Genomic DNA, 19734 nt, shown 5'->3' with positions numbered 1-19734 from the left:
TTGCCCAAGATTCTGATGGGAGCTCATCAAAAAGTTGTTAATTCGTTGTTCTGTTGAAAAATGTTAAACTCATATTCCGACATTAATCTCGGTGCGGTCTCGCTTTAACACACGTTGTATGTTGTAGTAACGTTAATTTTAAAAATCTAACACAGCGATTGCATTAAGAACTAATGTATCTTTCATTTGCTGTCCAACCTGTATTTTTTAGTCAAGTTTAGGATTAGTTACTGATTAGATTAGGTGCCTCTCCCAAGATTTCTCCCGACATATTGTTGGCAGCTTGGCTACTTTTCTCATTGTATAACCACGATTTGTGCTGCTAAATATGCACATTTTCGAACAAACTCTATATGTATTGTGTAATATGATGTTATAGGACTTCCTCTGAAGAAGTTTGAGAAGGTTAGTGAAAAAATGTATAGCTTTTGCTGGTTTATTCGTTATCGCTATTGTTGGCCTGAATCAATGCTGTTGTGTGGTTGGCTATTGTAGTAAGCTAATATAATGCTATATTGTGTTTTCGCTGTAAAACACTTAAAAAATCTGAATTATTGGCTGGATTCACAAGATCTTTGTCTTTCATTTGCTGTACGCCGTGTATTTTTCAGAAATGTTTTATGATGAGTATTTAGGTAATACACGATGGTCTCTGTAGTTATTCTAGTTGCTTTGGTGAGAGTTGTGATGGTGGCTGCAATGGTAAACTATGATTTATACCTGAAATATGCAAATGTTTCTAACAAAACATATGCTATACAATAAATATGTTATCAGACTGTCATCTGATTAAGTTGTTTCTTGGTTAGTGGCTATTTATATCTTTATTTGGTCGAAATTGTGATAGCTACCTATGCAGGAAAAAAATGGTGGGAAAAAAAAGTTGTGTCTTTTGCTATCGTGGTTAGCTAATAGATTTACATATTGTGTCTTCCCTGTAAAACATTTTAAAAATCAGAAATGATGGCTGGATTCACAAGATGTGTATCTTTCATCTGGTGTCTTGGACTTGTGATTTAAAGATATTTAGATGCTAGTATTTACTTGTGACGCTATGCTAGGCTATGCTAGTCATCTTTTTTACTGATGGGGGTGCTCCCGAATCCGGGATTGTGATGAAGTAGAAGTTAACCTTTCACGAGCCTCTACCCCGGGTCCGGGAGCACCCCCCCCCCCACACTGATTAGCATCACAATTAAATAGTAGCATCTAAATCTAATTTAATCACAAGTCCAAGACACCAAGTGAAAGATACAGATCTTGTGATTCAAGCCATCATCTCTGATTTTTAAAATGTTTTACAGGGAAGACACAATATGTAAATCTATTAGCTAACCACGTTAGCAAAAGACAACAATTTTCTTTGTCCACCATTTTTTCTCTCCACCAGTAGCTATCACCAATTCGGCTAAACTAACATATTGATAGCCACTAACCAAGAAAAAACCTCATCAGATGACAGTCTGATAACATATTCATTGTATAGGATAGGTTTTGTTCGAAAAATATGCATATTTCAGGTATAAATCATAGTTTGCCATTGCAGCCACCATCACAAATCTCACCAAAGCGACTAGAATTACTACAGAGAGCAACGTGTTTTACCAATTTACTCATCATAAAACATTTCTTAAAAATACACAGCACATAGCAATGGAAAGACACAGATCTTGTGAATTCAGACAATATTTCAGATGTTCTAAGTGTTTTACAGCGAAAACACAATAAATCGTTATATTAGCATACCACATGTGCAAACGTTACCAGAGCATTGATTCAAGCCAAAGAGAGCGATAACGTAATCATCGCCAAAATATATTAATTTTTTCACTAACCTTCTCAGAATTCTTCCTATGACACTCCTCTAACATCATATTACAACATACATATAGAGTTTGTTCGAAAATGTGCATATTTAGCCATAAAAAAACGTGGTTATACAATGACAATACTAGCAAAACTAGCCTGAAAATGTCGGTCGCCCTCTTTCACAGTTATCTTGTCTCATGGATATCTATTCATAAACTTGACTAAGAAAATATATGTTGGACAGCTATCGAAAGACAAATTAGTTCTTTATGCAATCGCGGAATTACATTTCTAAAATTATCCTTACTGTGCAATACAGGGTTCGCCAAGCGAAGCTATAGCAAACAAGATGGCGGAACGTGCGTTTAACATTTTTCTACAGAACAACGATTTATCATCTTAAATATTTCTTACTGTGAGGTGATCTTCCATCAGTATCTTGGGCAATGTATCCTTTCTTGGGTCTAATCTTCATTTGGTCGAAAGATGTCCTCTGTCCGTCGAAATGCCCACTAACGTTCGACCCGGACCCCGAAACGTGCCCGGTGCTTGAAAGTGCATATCAAAGCAATGCCTCAAAATCGCACTAAACGGATCTAAATTGCTATAAAACGGTTCAAATTAACTACCTTATGATGCTGTTAACACCTATAACGGGTAAAAACATGACCAGAGAAATATTACTGGCTAAACAACAGGTTGGAAGGAGGCGAGTCCGATGTCCTTCTCGCGCAAGACGCAGGCAGCAAAGGGAAGCTACTTCCGGTATTTGGTGGTTTATAGAGGGACTGATTGCGCAATCGACACCATTCAAATCGTCATCACGCACTGACATCCAGGGGAAGACGTAAGAAGTGTCTGTTTCTCCATAGCGTTTACACGGACCTTTAAACTGACTCCAGATCAGGTGCCAAGATGTCTGAAATCTGACTCCCTATCATGAAAAGTGCTGTAGATTGAGTTCTGTTTCACTCAGAGGCAAAATTCCAACGGCTATAGAAACTAGAGAGTGTTTTCTATCCAATAAAAGTAATAATATGCATATTGTACGAGCAAGAATTGAGTAGGAAGCCGTTTAATGTGTAGAGGAAATTATGCTAATGCAAAACAGCACCCCCTATAGTTGCAAGAAGTTATTGCTTGCAAATTATCCATCAAATACAGAACCAGATCAAAGTCAATAAATAATAAACAATGTCAAGTACCAAATAATACAAATACAGTATTCAAAATAAACATAACACTTCATTAATTAATGTTTTGTAACTCAACCAATTCGAGCTAAAATGTGTAATTTTCAATCACACATTCTAGCATCAATATATGAATATAGGCCATATATCAACAGGCTTTACATTCAAAAGTTCCACTTACAGATCTTTAACACACAAAACAACCAAGTGCCCTTCCCATTCTAGTGCTTGTTTACCTAGCCTGGGCCACTGCTGGCTTTGAGATTAAATAAAAGGCAGATTGGTAGGATGGGAGGATGTTGGGATGAGGGATTAAAATATCAGCTCGCTGTGTATGAGAGGGCATCAATCACCATAGCAAGGTTACTACAGTGACAAAAAAACAGCCACTGTGGGGGAAGAGTTTGGACGGTTTGGGACGCCAATGTGCAATGGCTCTATGAATGCAGGCGAGAGGCAGCCTTGTAGATGAGGCGGTGTGTGCTGCTTCTCCTCAGTTTGATTGATCTTTTATTGTCGGTATAGAGGGTGATTACCTCCGGTAGGCATAAAGGCTAATCCATAACAAGTGACAGTAATAACCACTAAGCTGCTGAGGGGAGGGAAAATCCTTCTTGCTCTGAAAAGCCCTGGTTAATCAGCCCAGAGGTAGCCAGAGGTTCACAGGGGACGTATAGAGTCTAGATGTGTGTGTAGACTTGTCAGGGAAGGGTTAACTCATTGTTTTATTTAGCACTATTTTACTGCACATCAAGGTTGATCTGAGCTTTTAATTCACTTTCAGCCACAGGGGCAGGTTGTTTTCAAACATGGAGCTTGTGAATTGAAGCTTACAGTTTGCTTCTGAGCCAGTGCTAGAGGTATTTTAGTAAGTCTTGCAAAAACGGATTATCAATTTTTTTGGGGTATCACAGGGTTAAAAGCAAGTGACTGAGTTAGCATGCAATGAAGTAGGGTCAATTAAGGAAGGTAAGAAAGGTAACCTGTTAGCTGTGGTAGAGCTACTGTAGGCTACAGTTTGTCCAAAGCGTTAAACCTATTTGCAGAGTTATTCAACAGGCACTTTGGAAACCTCAAAGATGAGCTCTGTTAAATTTATTCAACTGACAAATCACACACATTGATTAGAGTAAATAACTACACAAATTTGATAGATAATTAAAGCATTTGCAATTATGCCCCATGTGAGATTTTTCCCCAGCCCTCAATATAATGTAAATAGCTGCAATAGTTTATATGAATTGCAGTAAACAACACATTAAAAGAAACTGAGCAGACAATTGCACTCCAGGATAATACAGAGTCTGTACAAAAACATATTTCAATCATTATCGAAAGGCCAGTTCAGATCTAGCAACTGACATTAGGAGAGACGACATGAGACAAAACTAGACAGTTTTAGAATTTTGTGTTGTAGAACAACTGACGAACAACTGGGCATTCAGATCAAAATGACGACCAGTTTCCATGGTGACACTTTATGCTTTCAATGATGTGTTGAAACTTTGTAACAAGTTGTACTTTGTGTAGCAAGTTGTTGTAGCAAATGAGTTACATGAAATACACGCAGCCACTGGCTCACCAAAGACAGGTCATAATACTCTGTGACATTACAGAGAAATATCAGCAACCTAGCAAGCATTTGGTCACTGTGCACTGTTCTCTGATTGGTCAAACTGAACCGTCTCATCTCATATCTTTTGCTAAGATTTGAATTGATGAATCTTGGAAACTCTAGCAGCCGACACGAAACGTTCTAAAACTAGACTGATCATATTAAGCAAACTAATGATCTAAAACTGTCACGCCCTGACCATAGAGAGTTATTTATTCTCTATGTTGGTTTGTCCGGGTGTGAAATTTAGGATGGGTTATCTAGGGGAATTCTATTTCTATGTTGGCCTAGTATGGTTCCCAATCAGAGGCAGCTGTTTATTGTTGTCTCTGATTGGGGATCATATTTAGGTAGCCATTTCCCCATTGTGCTTTGTGGGATCTTGTCTATGTATAATTGCCTGTGAGCATTATTCTAGCTTCACGTTTCGTTTGTTCGTTTTGTTGTTTTGGTCTTTGAAGTTTTCTATTCCAAAATAAAGGATGGAAACATACCACGCTGCATCTTGGTCTACTCCTTATGACGAACGTGACAGAAGATCCCACCACAAACGGACAAAGCAGCGTGGCCAGGAGGAGCAGGTATCCAAGCTGTTGGACTTGGGAGGACTTGGGAGGAGATAATGGCAGGAAACGAAAGCCTTCCATGGAAGCAGACGCAAGCTTTGAAGGAAGGACAACGACGACACCAGGGTTCGCGGGCTACTCCTTGCACTCTCCTTTAAGTACACCTTCCCAGTCAGGTTCGTCCTGTGCCTGCTCCTCGCACTCTCCCTGAAGTGCGTATCCCCAGTCAGGTGCGTACTGTGTCTGCTCCTCGCACTCTCCCTGGAGGCCTGAGGTGCGTGTCATCAGCCCGGTGCCACCTGTACCGGTCCCACGCATCCAGCCTCCAGTGCGCCTCCACAGTCCAGTACGTCCTGTGCCTCCTCCCTGCACTCGCCCTGAGGTGCGTGTCATCAGCCCGATGCCACCTGTACCGGTCCCACGCATCATGTCTCCAGTGCGCCTCCACAGTCCAGTACGTCCTGTGCCTCCTCCCTGCACTCGCCCTGAGGTGCGTGTCATCAGCCCGATGCCACCTGTACCGGTCCCACGCATCAGGCCTCCACTGCCCCTCCACAGTCCAGAGCTTCCGGCAACAGTTCCCAGTCCAGAGCTACCGGCGACAGTTCCCAGTCCAGAGCTTCCGGCGACAGTTCCCAGTCCAGAGCTTCCGGCGACCGTTCTCAGTCCAGAGCTTCCGGCGACAGTTCCCAGTCCAGAGCTTCCGGCGACAGTTTCCAGTCCAGAGCTTCTGGCGACGGGTCCCAGTCCAGAGCTTCCAGCGATGGTCTGCGGTCCAGAGCCTCCAACGACGGTCTGCGGTCCAGAGCCTCCAGCGACGGTCTGTGGTCCAGAGCCTCCAACGACGGTCTGCGGTCCAGAGCCTCCAGCGACGGTCTGTGGTCCGGAGCCTCCTGCGAGGGTTCCCAGTCCGGGAATTTTGGAGAGCACATTTCACGTTTCATTCTCAGAAAGCATCTTTGTCAACAGAAGACATCGTCTGATTGAGGCAACTCTCGTGCCATGTTGTTGCTCAATTGGCAGTCATGCATGTCTGAGATTAATACCTGCGGTTATCTTCAAAGCCCATTTAAAGCAGCCCTGACCTCTGCTAGTGCCGTGCTATCCCCTTTAGCTCAATGACAGCCGGCTGTGGCTCCCCTGCATGGCTGGGGGGATTTCTAGGGATCTAATTAGCCTCAAGGGCCCCTTTGGATCTTGTAACTTCACTATCTCATGCCTTATTCAACAGAGCCACCGCCACAAGGCCATTTGGATTACCCTGCCACTCTCAGATGGGGTTCAAAGTTCAAATGTCACTGGTGGAGGGCATTTTCATCCCAGCGATATTGCGTGGAGTCGGTGTTAATGACAGCCCCTGGGTTTATCTGTAGTTTAGGCCCAGGCAGGCTGCAGTGTGTTGGGATATTATTGTGTGTCTGCAAATAGAATGCTTTCCTTATGAGGGATGAAAGTAAGGTCAGGCTATTACGGAAACGACACTGCCTTGTCTAATGCAGCAGCTAAAACTTGTGTAATTGATCACCTATGGGGTGCATGAACACTGAACACTTTTGCACTTTTGGGACATTGTATTGCGAGGATATTGCAATGTATAAACACAAATGTTTCAACTATGGAAGCTATGTTCAAAGAACAGGGTCCAAAGAGGAATCCCAAAGTATGTCTAACACATATCCTCAACATCACACAAAGCATCAAAGCTGCAGTCTGAAAATGTTTTAATAAAATCCCTGACACAAACAGATGCTTGTGAGGAGGAGCCAGTAGGTGTACGGGCAGGCACCCACTCTGGTTATGAGAGCACAACACGACAAGGCTGTCAAGCATTGGAGTGAGGCCAGTGGTTGGCTGCCTCTGAGTCTCCAACCATCTCCACCGAAGGGGAAGTGACAGACGGGGATTGACCTTGACAGCATCCATACATTCATTACCTCTCTCACCTGTCCCGCTGGTGGCTTTGTATGCAACTTTTTTTCCAAAGCGATGCCGATTTGTCTGGGATTAAGTGTCATGCTAATGGCTAGGCCCTGGGGAGGAGGATGATTTGTCTCTCTTGCCCTAAAAACCTAATTAATAATTCTATTGGAGCCGAATCGCCAACATCTTAACTCTCCCCTCTCCCTGCCTTTGATCGGCCACTTCATACTCCCCACTAAGTAACCAACTTTAAATTAGTGGGCAAAAATGCATCCACTAAGGGGGGGAATAATGAACTAATACCTCTGGAATATATCATGCTTTAAACAAGGGAGGATGAATCGATAATGCTAATTAGGGTGCTCCTTCCTTGCCTCTGCCCAAGGCCCCAAAGGGTTTGCATCGAAGGGTTCCATCGATCCCACCCCAAATGATGGCTGATGGAAAACAGATTGGGGGGATTTGGCATCACCTCATTAAGCCTGATTTGAGGATGCATCCATGATTGATCTCTAGCCGATTCATATTCAGTTCCCTCCGCCCTTCAAATGATTACTGAGCTATTTCAATATTACAGTATTCCCAGCTCTCCTCATTTTCTTCCCTCTATCCCTTCCTCTCGCTCACTTTACGTATGCATTTGAAATGGCACCCTATTCGTTATATATTGCACTACTTTTAACCAGGCACTATTAAGATTAAGGTCACTGAATTGGTCAATTGTACACAAAGTCCAATCGAAATTTAACCCAACCCATCCGAAAGACACACATACATGTTTTTGGAGAGGTGCGGGGGGCTGCCACACTGGGTGCCGTTGCTGTGGGGGGTTAAGTGTTTGCTCAAGGGCACAATGGCAGGCAATGGCATCTAAGATTTGATACCAGCATCCCTCCGGTTGCCAGCTCACTTCCCGCCAGATTTCTCCCATTGGATCCGGGATTTGAACTGGCTGCTAGCTCGCCTCTCTACCTGCCGCCATGTTCAAGGGGCTCTGGTCAAAGTAGTGCACTATATAGGTGCCATTTGGGATGCAGACTAAGTCATCTAAAATGTCAACTCTTCAGGTTCCCCAGATCTACTACTTTTTCTACCCGCTGTGAAACAGTTTGACACTGTTTTGCAAGTGTTACGTGGCCTTGAACAGGATGTTCTCTCAACACTCACTCATTCTGATACGCCTTCCAATTTACCTGAACCTTGCAGACATACTGTATACACAATGATTTAGTGATCTTGAATGTAACCAAATAGTATTCTAGCTGATCCTTACCGAGCACAGTTAGTCGGGCGGGGCGTGTTCTGATAGCTGCCTGGATGGCCTGGCACTCGAAGAAGGCGTCATCCTGCATTTCAGTTCTCTGAATCAAGAGGTGGTATTCACCCTTGCTGTGGTCTCCCACGATGTCATAACGTGGGTAGCCTGGAACACAAGAACACACATTGTTACTCCCGCACACACACACACACACACACACACACACACACACACACACACACACACACACACACACACACACACACACACACACACACACACACACACACACACACACACACACACACACACACACACACACACACACACACACACACACACAAACACACACACACCCCTTCATTATGTGTGTCCACACGCAAGGTTTTCCAATTATCCGGGGATATGGATTGCAATGCCCACTAGTTTAAAGAAACACAATTAAAGCAACAATTGGTTTTTCAGAGTGAGCTTGTTATTCCTTTCAGGAGAACACGCACGATTATAATGGAGAACACACACGCGCGCACACACGCACACACACATACACACACATACATACATACACACACATACATACATACACACACACACAATTATATATTTGATGTGGGCTGTGTTATTGTTGCTTTCCACTCCTTATAAGATTATACATCTTTAGCACGGTAAAACATGCACGTATAGTAGCTAATTACTTTCTCTGGCCACCTACAGTTATCCTTGGAGGAGGAGAGAAGAAAGGGAATGGTGGACTTTCTTGTTTTTCCTTCCTCAAATAAAAAAATGGAGTGTTAATCTGGCCTCCCGCACATAAATTGAGCAGCTGTCAGCCTTCGAGGGGATTCAATTTTCCCATCGCCAATTGTGTTGAGTCCAGTGTCTGCCGTAATAGCTACTATAACCCAGTGGAAAAACAAATGAGCGATATGTAATATCTAATAGACAATTTTATTAGGAAATAATATCACCCTAAGCAGATCGGATATTGTTTTTAGCAAAGCAAGTACATTTTGTATCTGATCCACTGAATTGAAAATAATACGGCCTCTTTTAACCTGTAATGAGTCTGTAGTCTAAATGTATGATGTTGTGTAGATTCCTATTCTTATGTATGAATGTGTTACATAACAAAGGTAACACAATGTTAGAGGTGATACACTAACTGCAATTATTATTTCTTTCTTTGGGAATTCTGTGTGTTGATACTCAGGCGATGGATTCAAACGATGGAACCGCAAAGAAGAGTTTCCGTTTTGAAAGAACAAATCCACAAAACTGACAATGTTCATTTGAGCTGTCAAAGGAGGGCTGATGGATGAAGAACAGAAACAACAGAGAGGTAAAACAGCAGCAACTATAGAAAGAGAAATGCAGAAAGCTCTCTCAGAAAACACAACAAAAAAAACGCTGCTCAAAGTCAAGCTGCAACATCCCTCTTTTATTTCCCAGGACCAATAAACAGGAAAAGAAATACATGCTCTGGTGAATGAAGGGAAGGAGGGAGGAGCATAAGGAGACCGGAAGAAGCAGGCAGGGGGTGTATGGTGGGTTTGGGGGGGGGGGGCAGCGTTCAACCCAAATGGGCAAAGTAAATAACATTAATGCTCATTGATTTTCTCTAAAATACTGCTGTTTATTCTACTGCCAAGGGATCAATGACAATCCTAAATCATCATAGAAGCATTTTACTGGGCCATAGTGTAGGGGAGTCTTAAGTGAGCTGACTGGGAGAGACTAACTCCCACACCACTGCTGATACAAACAACATAATATGCCAGATGCCAACGTATAGGGCCTAGTAGTCTTACTTTGTGCACATACACTAATGCATTCATGTATGTCTTGACCAGAGCATTAGAATTTCATTAGCTATTACATGGTTAATAGCATTAGTGATTTTGTAAGTTAATGCCAGTTGGTCATTCTCAATACATTCACCAAGGGGACCTGGACATTGTACTGACCTCTGTTAATAAGATGCATAACAACATAAAACCACATTTTGAAGAAGTTTTAGGAAATTGATTAAATGCAATAAACTGTAACTGTATTAAGGTACAAACCATTTCTAAACCCTATCTCATCCCCTCATCCTATATATACACAGTATATATAATATATATATACATGACCAAAAGTATGTGGACACCTGCTTGTCCAACATCTCATTCCAAAATCATGAGCACTAATATGAAGTTGGTCCCCCCTTTGCCGCTATAACAACCTCCACTCTTCTGGGAAGGCTTTCCTCCAGATGTTGGAACAATGTTGCGGGGACTTGCTTCCATTCAGCCGTAAGAGCATTAGTGATGTTGGGTGATTAGGGGTGGCTTGCAGTTGGCGCTAGAATTCATCCCTAAGTTGTTTGATAGGGTTGAGGTCAGGGCTCTGTTAAGGCCAGTCAGGTTCTTCCACACCAATCTCAATACACTATTTCTGTATGGACCTCGCTTTCTACATGGGGGCATTGTCATGCTGAAACAGGAATGGGCCTCCCTCAAACTGTTGCCACAAAGTTGGAAGCACAGAATCGTCTAGAATGTCATTGTATGCTGTAGTGTTAAGATTCCCCATCACTGGAACTAAGGGGCCTAGCCTGAACCATGAAAAACAGCCCCAGACTATTATTCCTCCGCCACCAAACTTTACAGTTGGCACTATGCATTGGCGCAGGGAGTGTTCTCCTGGTATCCGCCAAACCCAGAATCATCCGTCTGACTGCCAGATGGTGAAGCGTGATTCATCACTCCAGAGAACGCGTTTCCACTGCTCCAGAGTCCAAGCTTTACACCACTCCCTCCGACGCTTGGCATGGCACATGGTGATCTTAAGCTTCTGTGTATCTACTTGGCCATGGAAACCCATGTCATGAAGGTCCCGACGAACAGTTCTTGTGCTGACGTTGCATCCAGAGAGAGTTTGGAACTAGTGAGTGTTGCACCCAAAGACAGACAATTCACTAATTTGAAAGGGTGTCCACATACTTTTGTATATACAGTATAGTGTATGTATATCTCCTCCTATATAACTACTGCTGTACATATATTGTTCCTGTTTATACACTGCTCAAAAAAATAAAGGGAACACTAAAATAACACATCCTAGATCTGAATGAATGAAATATTCTTATTAAATACTTTTTTCTTTACATAGTTGAATGAGCTGACAACAAAATCACACAAAAATTATCAATGGAAATCAAATTTATCAACCCATGGAGGTCTGGATTTGGAGTCACAATCAAAATTTAAGTTGAAAACCACACTACAGGCTGATCCATCTTTGATGTAATGTCCTTAAAACAAGTCAAAATGAGGCTCAGTAGTGTGTGTGGCCTCCACCTGCCTGTATGACCTCCCTACAACGCCTGGGCATGCGCCTGATGAGGTGGCGGATGGTCTCCTGAGGGATCTCCTCCCAGACCTGGTCTAAAGCATCCGCCAACTCCTGGACAGTCTGTGGTGCAACGTGGCGTTGGTGGATGGAGCGAGACATGATGTCCCAGATGTGCTCAATTGGATTCAGATCTGGGGAACGAGCGGGCCAGCCCATAGCATCAATGCCTTCCTCTTGCAGGAACTGCTGACACACTCCAGCCACATAAGGTCTAGCATTGTCTTGCATTAGGAGGAACCCAGGGCCAACCGCACCAGCATATGGTCTCACAAGGGGTCTGAGGATCTCATCTCGGTACCTAATGGCAGTCAGGCTACCTCTGGCGAGCACATGGAGGGCTGTGCGGACCCCCAAAGAAATGCCACCCCACACCATGACTGACCCACTGCCAAACCGGTCATGCTGGAGGATGTTGCAGGCAGCAGAACGTTCTCCATGGCGTCTCCAGACTCTGTCACATCTGTCACATGTGCTCAGTGTGAACCTGCTTTCATCTGTGAAGAGCACAGGGCGCCAGTGGCGAATTTGCCAATCTTGGTGTTCTCTGGCAAATGCCAAACGTCCTGCACGGTGTTGGGCTGTAAGCACAACCCCCACCTGTGGACGTCGGGCCCTCATACCACCCTCATGGAGTCTGTTTCTGACCGTTTGAGCAGACACATGCACATTTGTGGCCTGCTGGAGGTCATTTGGCAGGGCTCTGGCAGTGCTCCTCCTGCTCCTCCTTGCACAAAGGCGGAGGTAGCGGTCCTGCTGCTGGGTTGTTGCCCTCCTACGGCCTCCTTCACGTCTCCTGATGTACTGGCCTGTCTCCTGGTAGCGCCTCCATGCTCTGGACACTACGCTGACAGACACAGCAAACCTTCTTGCCACAGCTCGCATTGATGTGCCATCCTGGATGAGCTGCACTACCTGAGCCACTTGTGTGGGTTTCACTCATGCTACCACAAGAGTGAATGCACCGCCAGCATTCAAAAGTGACCAAAACATCAGCCAGGAAGCATAGGAACTGAGAAGTGGTCTGTGGTCACCACCTGCAGAACCACTCCTTTATTGGGGGTGTCTTGCTAATTGCCTATAATTTCCACCTGTTGTCTATTCCATTTGCACAACAGCATGTGAAATTTATTGTCAATCAGTGTTGCTTCCTAAGTGGACAGTTTGATTTCACAGAAGTGTGATTGACTTGGAGTTACATTGTGTTGTTTAAGTGTTCCCTTTATTTTTTTGAGCAGTGTATATTGTGCATAGTGTGGAACTCCGGAACTCTGATGGCTCATTCTGACATTTCTTAATCTCTTGTTACTTCTTCTTTTTTTGTCCTTTTCTTTTTTCCTTGGTATTATTTGTGTATTAGTATTGTACTGTTAGACATTTACTGCACTGCTGGAGCTAGGAACAAAAGCATTTTGTTACATCTGCTTTAACATATTCTAATCTGTGTATGCGACAAACAACCTTTGATTTGATTTGACTTTAATGTAAAGTGTTACCGGAAGCACATATAATCATATTTTATTTCTGAGAGGGGATTTGATTCTTCGGGGAATACTAATATACTGTACATAAGATCCCTGAGGAAACCAATTTTCCTCCCCTGGGGTGTTAGAGAGAGAGAGAAAGGAGGCACAGAATACATTCAATCCCAGAAAGCCATTAAGACCTGAGATCAAGTGTCAGACGAACGACCCCAAGCCAAGTGGGAATGAATAGCGGAAGAAGCTGAAGACAAAAGCTTGTCAATTAAGGCAAACAATGTATAATAGCCCCAGGTATAACCTCTATAAAGGGGATGGATCCATTAAGATTAATCAGACTTGACTTAGATCAATGCCGTGACTTAGATAGGAAAGGGTTTTGGCGGACGATGATGTATTTCAGTATGGAGGAGTGCGGACACCTAACTGACACATCAATGGGAGGAAACGGAAATAAACACTGTCTGATGTCCGTCCCAAATTGCACCCGATTCCCTAAATAGTGAATTCGTTATGACCAGAGCCCTGTTGGCCCTGGTCAAATGTAGTGCACTATAAAGGAAATAGGGTGCAATTTGGGATACAACCTGAGTAGGGCCAGATCAAAGGGAACACAGGAGAGAAGGTGAAGGCCACATGTAAAGCGAGCACTCCCTTGCTCGAGTCCAAATTACACGTGGAGAGCAATCAAGAGGCTAGGGTGCTGTCGATGCCATTGACAGTCAAACCCCTCCTTCAGCTTTTTTTCGAAAACGAAACATTATCAGTTAAAAATATAATTTTCCCTCATTGACTTTGGCCTTTGATTTACAACACCCCTTCATGGCCATAATCTGTCCTATTTAGACGAATATGGTAATTATGTTTAGCTTTAAGTGCCATTATCCTTTAGTGCTCGAGCCATTATTTTAGCTCCTGATGATAGTTATGATAGCCATTATCACAATAGTACGGTGTCAGTATGTGGCCTTGCTGCCTTCCCTCACATAGCTGTTGTGTTGACTAAGAGGTCTAATTTCCCTGTCGTCTCTAAAAGCAAACACTTGCAATAGTGCAATATTGGCCATTTACCATATCACCTGCACTTATGACAATTTTACGTTTGTTATTGGGCCCAATCCCCAATGTTTCTCTCCCGTTATGCAAACAGCATGTAAACCCCCTAATTTGTTTTTGTTTAATAATTCAGAAGAGGGTTCTGATTAAGCCACACCATGAAATACATTTGAAACACTTGTGAGAATTTGGAAAAACAGCAATTACACAATCAGTGTTTGTGACTCCTGTGCCACGTGAAGTGGCTATTTTAATTAACGATCAAACTCTAATTAAATACTCCATTGCATCGCTCTGTCATTTGGACCGATGTGACGAGTGACAGATACCTTTTGATGAAGAGAGCGCACATGGATTTATTTTCAATTACGTGAAGGTAATGAAAGGAAAAAGTGCAGATCAATGGACATGTGAGCGACACAACAACAATTGAGAACCATGACAAAGAGAGTTGCTAAGGGAGAGAGCAGAATGGAGAGAGATGGACAGACAGATGAGAGATATTGAGGCCACAGATAAAGGCTGTGTCCAAGAGAGGAGGGAAGGAGAAGAGAGAAAGGATGGTAACACTTTACATTAAGTTGTCCTTATTACTATGTAACTAATACAGTAATAACTGTGTTTATTTAGAAGTTACATAGGTTTTACTATATACTTAAGTGAAAATAGGAATGTTGAGGAATCCGTTATTACACAACTAGTGAAGGTTTATCTACATGTGTAACTACTGCTGTTACTACACATTTTCTTATACCACTAAGTAAGTAATGTTTTGTAATTACACGTTTGAAAGTCACCTATCAATTACCATGTCAATAACTGAAGCCATAATCTGACCTTGTTACATGTAACTACAAGGTTCCGCTAACATTGAATCCACATGTAATGCCAGGGTTGATAAATAGGCTAGGACCAGGTAACAACAATTGTAACAAGCTACACCCTGTCATTAACTACTGGTAATTTTAAATTTGTTTATTTCTATGTTATGACCTGGATCAAAAGCTATACCGAATCAAGTCTAATATAAGAACAATGTAGCTACATAGAATATACTTTTAATTATAATATACCTACCCAGTAACAAGCAACTTAATGTAAAGTGAAAGCAAATAGGGTACCTTTATAATTACTATGTTGTTACAATGTAATAACATTTTCAGACAATAGGCTGACCAGGAGAAATTAGGACAAAGGAGAACATTGGGTATAAGAGGGGCTGGACAAATCCATTTGCCCGTGCTGGCATTGCAGATGACTATATTGGTCCACTAATACTGGAATATTAAAGGCCCAGTGTAGTACTTTAGTGAAAAAAATTATAAAACAAAGTATTCATTTTTTTAATCCAGATTTTACATTCTTCCCACGGCTATGTACTTACCCAGGAGCAAGCAACCTAATGTAAAGTGAAGTGAAATTTGTTTTACTTTGTAGTTTCAATGTAACAACCTTTGCAGACAATAGGCTAACCAGGAGAAAAAAGGAGACAGGAGAACATTTTTCAGTTGGACTTTTCTTTAATGAATTTGACGAAGATTCACATTCAAACTATTCAAATCCAAATTCCCCATTTCAGACTCAAAGAAATAGCTATTTTATTTAGTAGAAACACAGGGTGGCAAAAACTAGCTTGCTAGCATTACCCCATCATTCACTAATGTTGCTAGCTAGCTAGATGTCACTGGTAGCCTAACATCAACACCTTTTCCAACTCAGTTAAAATAAACTTTACCAAATCATCATAAAAATCATGAAACATTTAGCTTACAATGTTATTTACAATTTTAAAGACTTACATTGCACTTTGCTTTTTATAAACTTTTAAAAACATTATATGTAAAGAGATGTGAGAGGTCGGTGTGATATCACTTCCTGGCTTCTTATATTTCCAAATGTTCTTCTTTTGAATGTGCAAACGTACAATGTCCTTCACTAAATAGTGAAAAAAAAGGTAAACAAAATGTTTGATGTTTTTATTTTTTATTACATTTTTTTGTATGTGCAGAGAGGAAGAGGAAGTGAGAGGCCCAACTTGGTGGAACATCTGTCTCCCTCCAGAAGATAGCGTTTTTTTGTTGTTTCACCCACCAAGCAAGGAGTTTTTGTATGGAGGTCAATGAGAGAATGTTGAATTTGTTCAACAAAAAATGTAATGGTTTAAAGGTTCATTTTGTATGAGGTTGTAATAATCCATGCCTTCTGGGAATGTTATAAAGTCCAAAAGTTATGGGTGTAGCTAGAAATGTGTCTGTCAGAAGTATGGAAATGTGTATATTTCAAGATATGGCATATAAGGGTGCAGTGAGATGGGTTGGACGATACCTTTCTCATCAATCATCTTGAAAAACATATATACTTAACTGAAAATCAAACAATGTCAGCCTTTAAATGCTTTATTATCCAAATGTTGAAAGATCTTGTGGGCGATGGAAAGAAATAAAATGGGGCAGTTTGAGGCCATGTGGCAGAGAGCGATGAAGGCACTGGAGATGGGGGTGTGAGCAGGTGTGATGTAGATGTTGTTTGTATGTGTATGTTTTGTATTGTCTAAAAATACCAAATAAAATCGTACAAAAAAATGTAATGAAGAAAAATGACATTCTAATTTTTGATTTATTTCCTTTACATTCTTCATTGTAACCACAATGTCACAAATAATTGAACAAACATAACATGAGCAGATTAACTTGGTCGAAACGTTCAGAAAGAATGTTGGTACTTATTTGAGTGTGTCACTCAGCTTTATGCTGACAAATATAGATTAATGCTGTGAAATAGCCTACTAAATAGGCCAAGCCTAAACAAATATATTAAATTGTAAATTGTACATTTCGTAAATAAATGAAATAGCTCAGGTCTTGAAAATATGGGAAACCTTTTTCCCCTCACTATCATCTCTGGACTCTCTTTCATTCAGTTTTTTCTTCACATCAGCAAAGAAGGACTCTGTGTTTCAGAAGCTCACATTAAATAGAGGGGCTTTCAACTCTTTCTCACTGTGGTAAATAAAGCCAGTTTGTTATTTAGAATTATTTCTGTATGTTTTTAGAGGGAGAAAAAACAAAATGCCCACCTTGCCTATTTTGCGAAAATCGTCAGTCCACATGTCAAGTATAATTGTGCCATTGTATTTACCCACGTTCTCTCTCAACTTCGGGACCACCCACCACCTTTTTTTTGTTTCCTTATGCAGGACGCTAGTGCCAGAGAAGAAAGACTCTTGGACTGAAAAATTCACACCTCCATTAATTTGCAAAAATAGAGTCAATTTGTGCCACAGTTCAGACTACCGATAGATCAGTGTTCTAACTCCCCCTTGTGATAGTGTGGTGCAATGACAAAATGACGCAATTTACCACAATCTGCCACCATCTACCACAAATGGTCGCAGCATAAGCTCAAAACTTTTCATTGAGAAATAACTGAATTTGCCACGTTAGGCTTATTTGATTGAATAGAAGTTTTGTAATGCTTAAGTTGTTACGAGAATACTGATATAAGTAGGTCACGTGACATCCCGGCAACTTTGAGAAAAAACACTTTAGATCAGAGTTGTCTCGAGATAGCTATGCATATTCATGACATGAGGCTAGTAGAATAGCATCTCTCGCCAATGAATGCAGGCGGTTGACGTCAACAACCCTCATCAAATATTCTAAATATTGATTACAAAAATTAGATGTATCCAGAAAGAATAGGCGGGAGCTAGACAGCCTGCCGTGCTGCTTTGTGGACAACGACTACCATTGTTAGGGTGGAGAGACATGTATCTTGTTGGTATATCCATAATCTTTGTTAAGTGAGAGTTCACCAGGAAATGATGTCAAACTGACCTCTCACCTCTCACACTCTACTGCAGACAAAATGGAAGTCACATGCTATTTCTGTAAACTGCCTGTTACTCAGGCCCAGAAACTAGGATATGCATATAATTGGTAGATTTGGATAGAAAACACGCCAAAGTTTCCAGAACTGTTACAATAATGTCTGTGAGTATAATATAACTGATATGGCAGGTGAAAACCTGAAGAAAATCCATCCAGGGAGTGGGATTTTTTTGATGTGGGTATTTTCGATTGAATGCCTAGTATCTAATGGGTTAGGACCCAGATTGCAGTTCCTATGGCTTCCACTAGATGTCAACAGTCTTTAGACATTGTGTCAGGCTTGTTTTCTGAAAAATGAAGAAGAATGAGACCTTTCTGTCAGTGGACTGTAGAATCATGCAGTGCTGGTTTGCGCCCTTCGTTGTTTTTCCTTTCTATTGAATATGCTATTGTCCGGTTGAAATATTATCGATTATTTAGACAATTGACAGCCTGAGGATTAATTATAAACAACGTTTGACATGTTTCGACAAACTTTACCGGAACTATTAGGATGTATTCGTCTGCATGTTTTGACCGCCTTTGAGCCAGTGGATTACTGAACAAAACGCGCCAACAAAACTGAGTTTTTGGGATATAAAGAGGGACTTTATCGAGCAAAACTAACATGTATTGTGTAGCTGGGACTCTCGTGACTGCAACCATATGAAGATCTTCAAAGGTAAGTGATTAATTTTATCTCTAATTTCTGACTTTTGTAATTTCTTTATTTGGTTGTAAAATGGATTAACAAGAAGGATTAACAAGAAGTTAGTCTTTAAGCCAGTGTATAACACTTGTATTTTTTATGAATATTTATTATGACTATTTATGTATTTTGAATTTGGCGCTCTGCAATTTCACCGGATGTTGTCGAGGAGGGTCGCTAGTGGAACGCCTGCGCCAGAAAGGTTAACTAAATCTTTCATACACTTGATGCTGATTTTGTAACATTTATTGACCAAGTTGGAAAACATGTTGACATTGTGCCAGTGCGTAGACAACTAGCTAGCTAACTACATTAGTGAATGATGGGGAAATGCTAGCTAGCTTTACCACCACCCTGTGTTAGTATGTTTTACTAACTAAAATAGTTATTGCTTTGAGTCTGAAATTAGGATTTTCATTTGAATCTTTGTCAAACCCATTAAAGAAAAGTCCAACTGAGAAATGTTATCCTGTCTCCTTTTGTCTCCTTGTTAGTCTATTGTCTGAAGAGGTTGTTACATTGTAACTAAAAAGTCATTAAAATGTCACTACACTTTACATTAAGTACACTGTAAATACTTGTAACAACATTGCAAATACACAGTTGGTTGTTAAATAATTTTACATTGTAAGTACAAAATTATACATGGCTATCATATTTATAATGTTAATCATAGAAATAATGCTGCCAGCTACATTTCCTAATGTTTTGGTTGAAGTTAATCTTGCATTTTATCCTACACCGAGAAAAGTACTGGAGAAAAGTACAATAGTTACTCGTCAGTCAGAGAGTTGTCTGCTGATAGAATGCCAGTTTGTGAATTCTCATCCGAGTTGAGAAGTGCAACTGAAGCACAAAATGAGTC

The 19734-nt window shown here is 41.3% G+C and overlaps 1 protein-coding gene across 4 annotated transcripts in view; it reads right to left on the bottom strand.

Moving 5' to 3' along the window:
• Positions 1–19734, bottom strand: part of kirrel3a (kirre like nephrin family adhesion molecule 3a) — a 289865-nt gene that overhangs the window by 123872 nt on the left and 146259 nt on the right. For all 4 annotated transcript variants that reach the window (XM_055941855.1, XM_055941857.1, XM_055941856.1 and 1 more), the window contains exon 3: positions 8377–8526. In XM_055941855.1, coding sequence (XP_055797830.1) covers positions 8377–8526 — 150 coding nt within the window. The remainder of the gene's footprint in view (positions 1–8376; positions 8527–19734) is intronic.

Source organism: Salvelinus fontinalis, chromosome 13, assembly GCF_029448725.1.
Source record: "Salvelinus fontinalis isolate EN_2023a chromosome 13, ASM2944872v1, whole genome shotgun sequence".
Lineage (NCBI taxonomy): Eukaryota > Metazoa > Chordata > Actinopteri > Salmoniformes > Salmonidae > Salvelinus > Salvelinus fontinalis.
The sequence above is the reverse complement of the archived record's forward strand: the minus strand, read 5'-3'. Positions and strand labels throughout refer to the sequence as shown.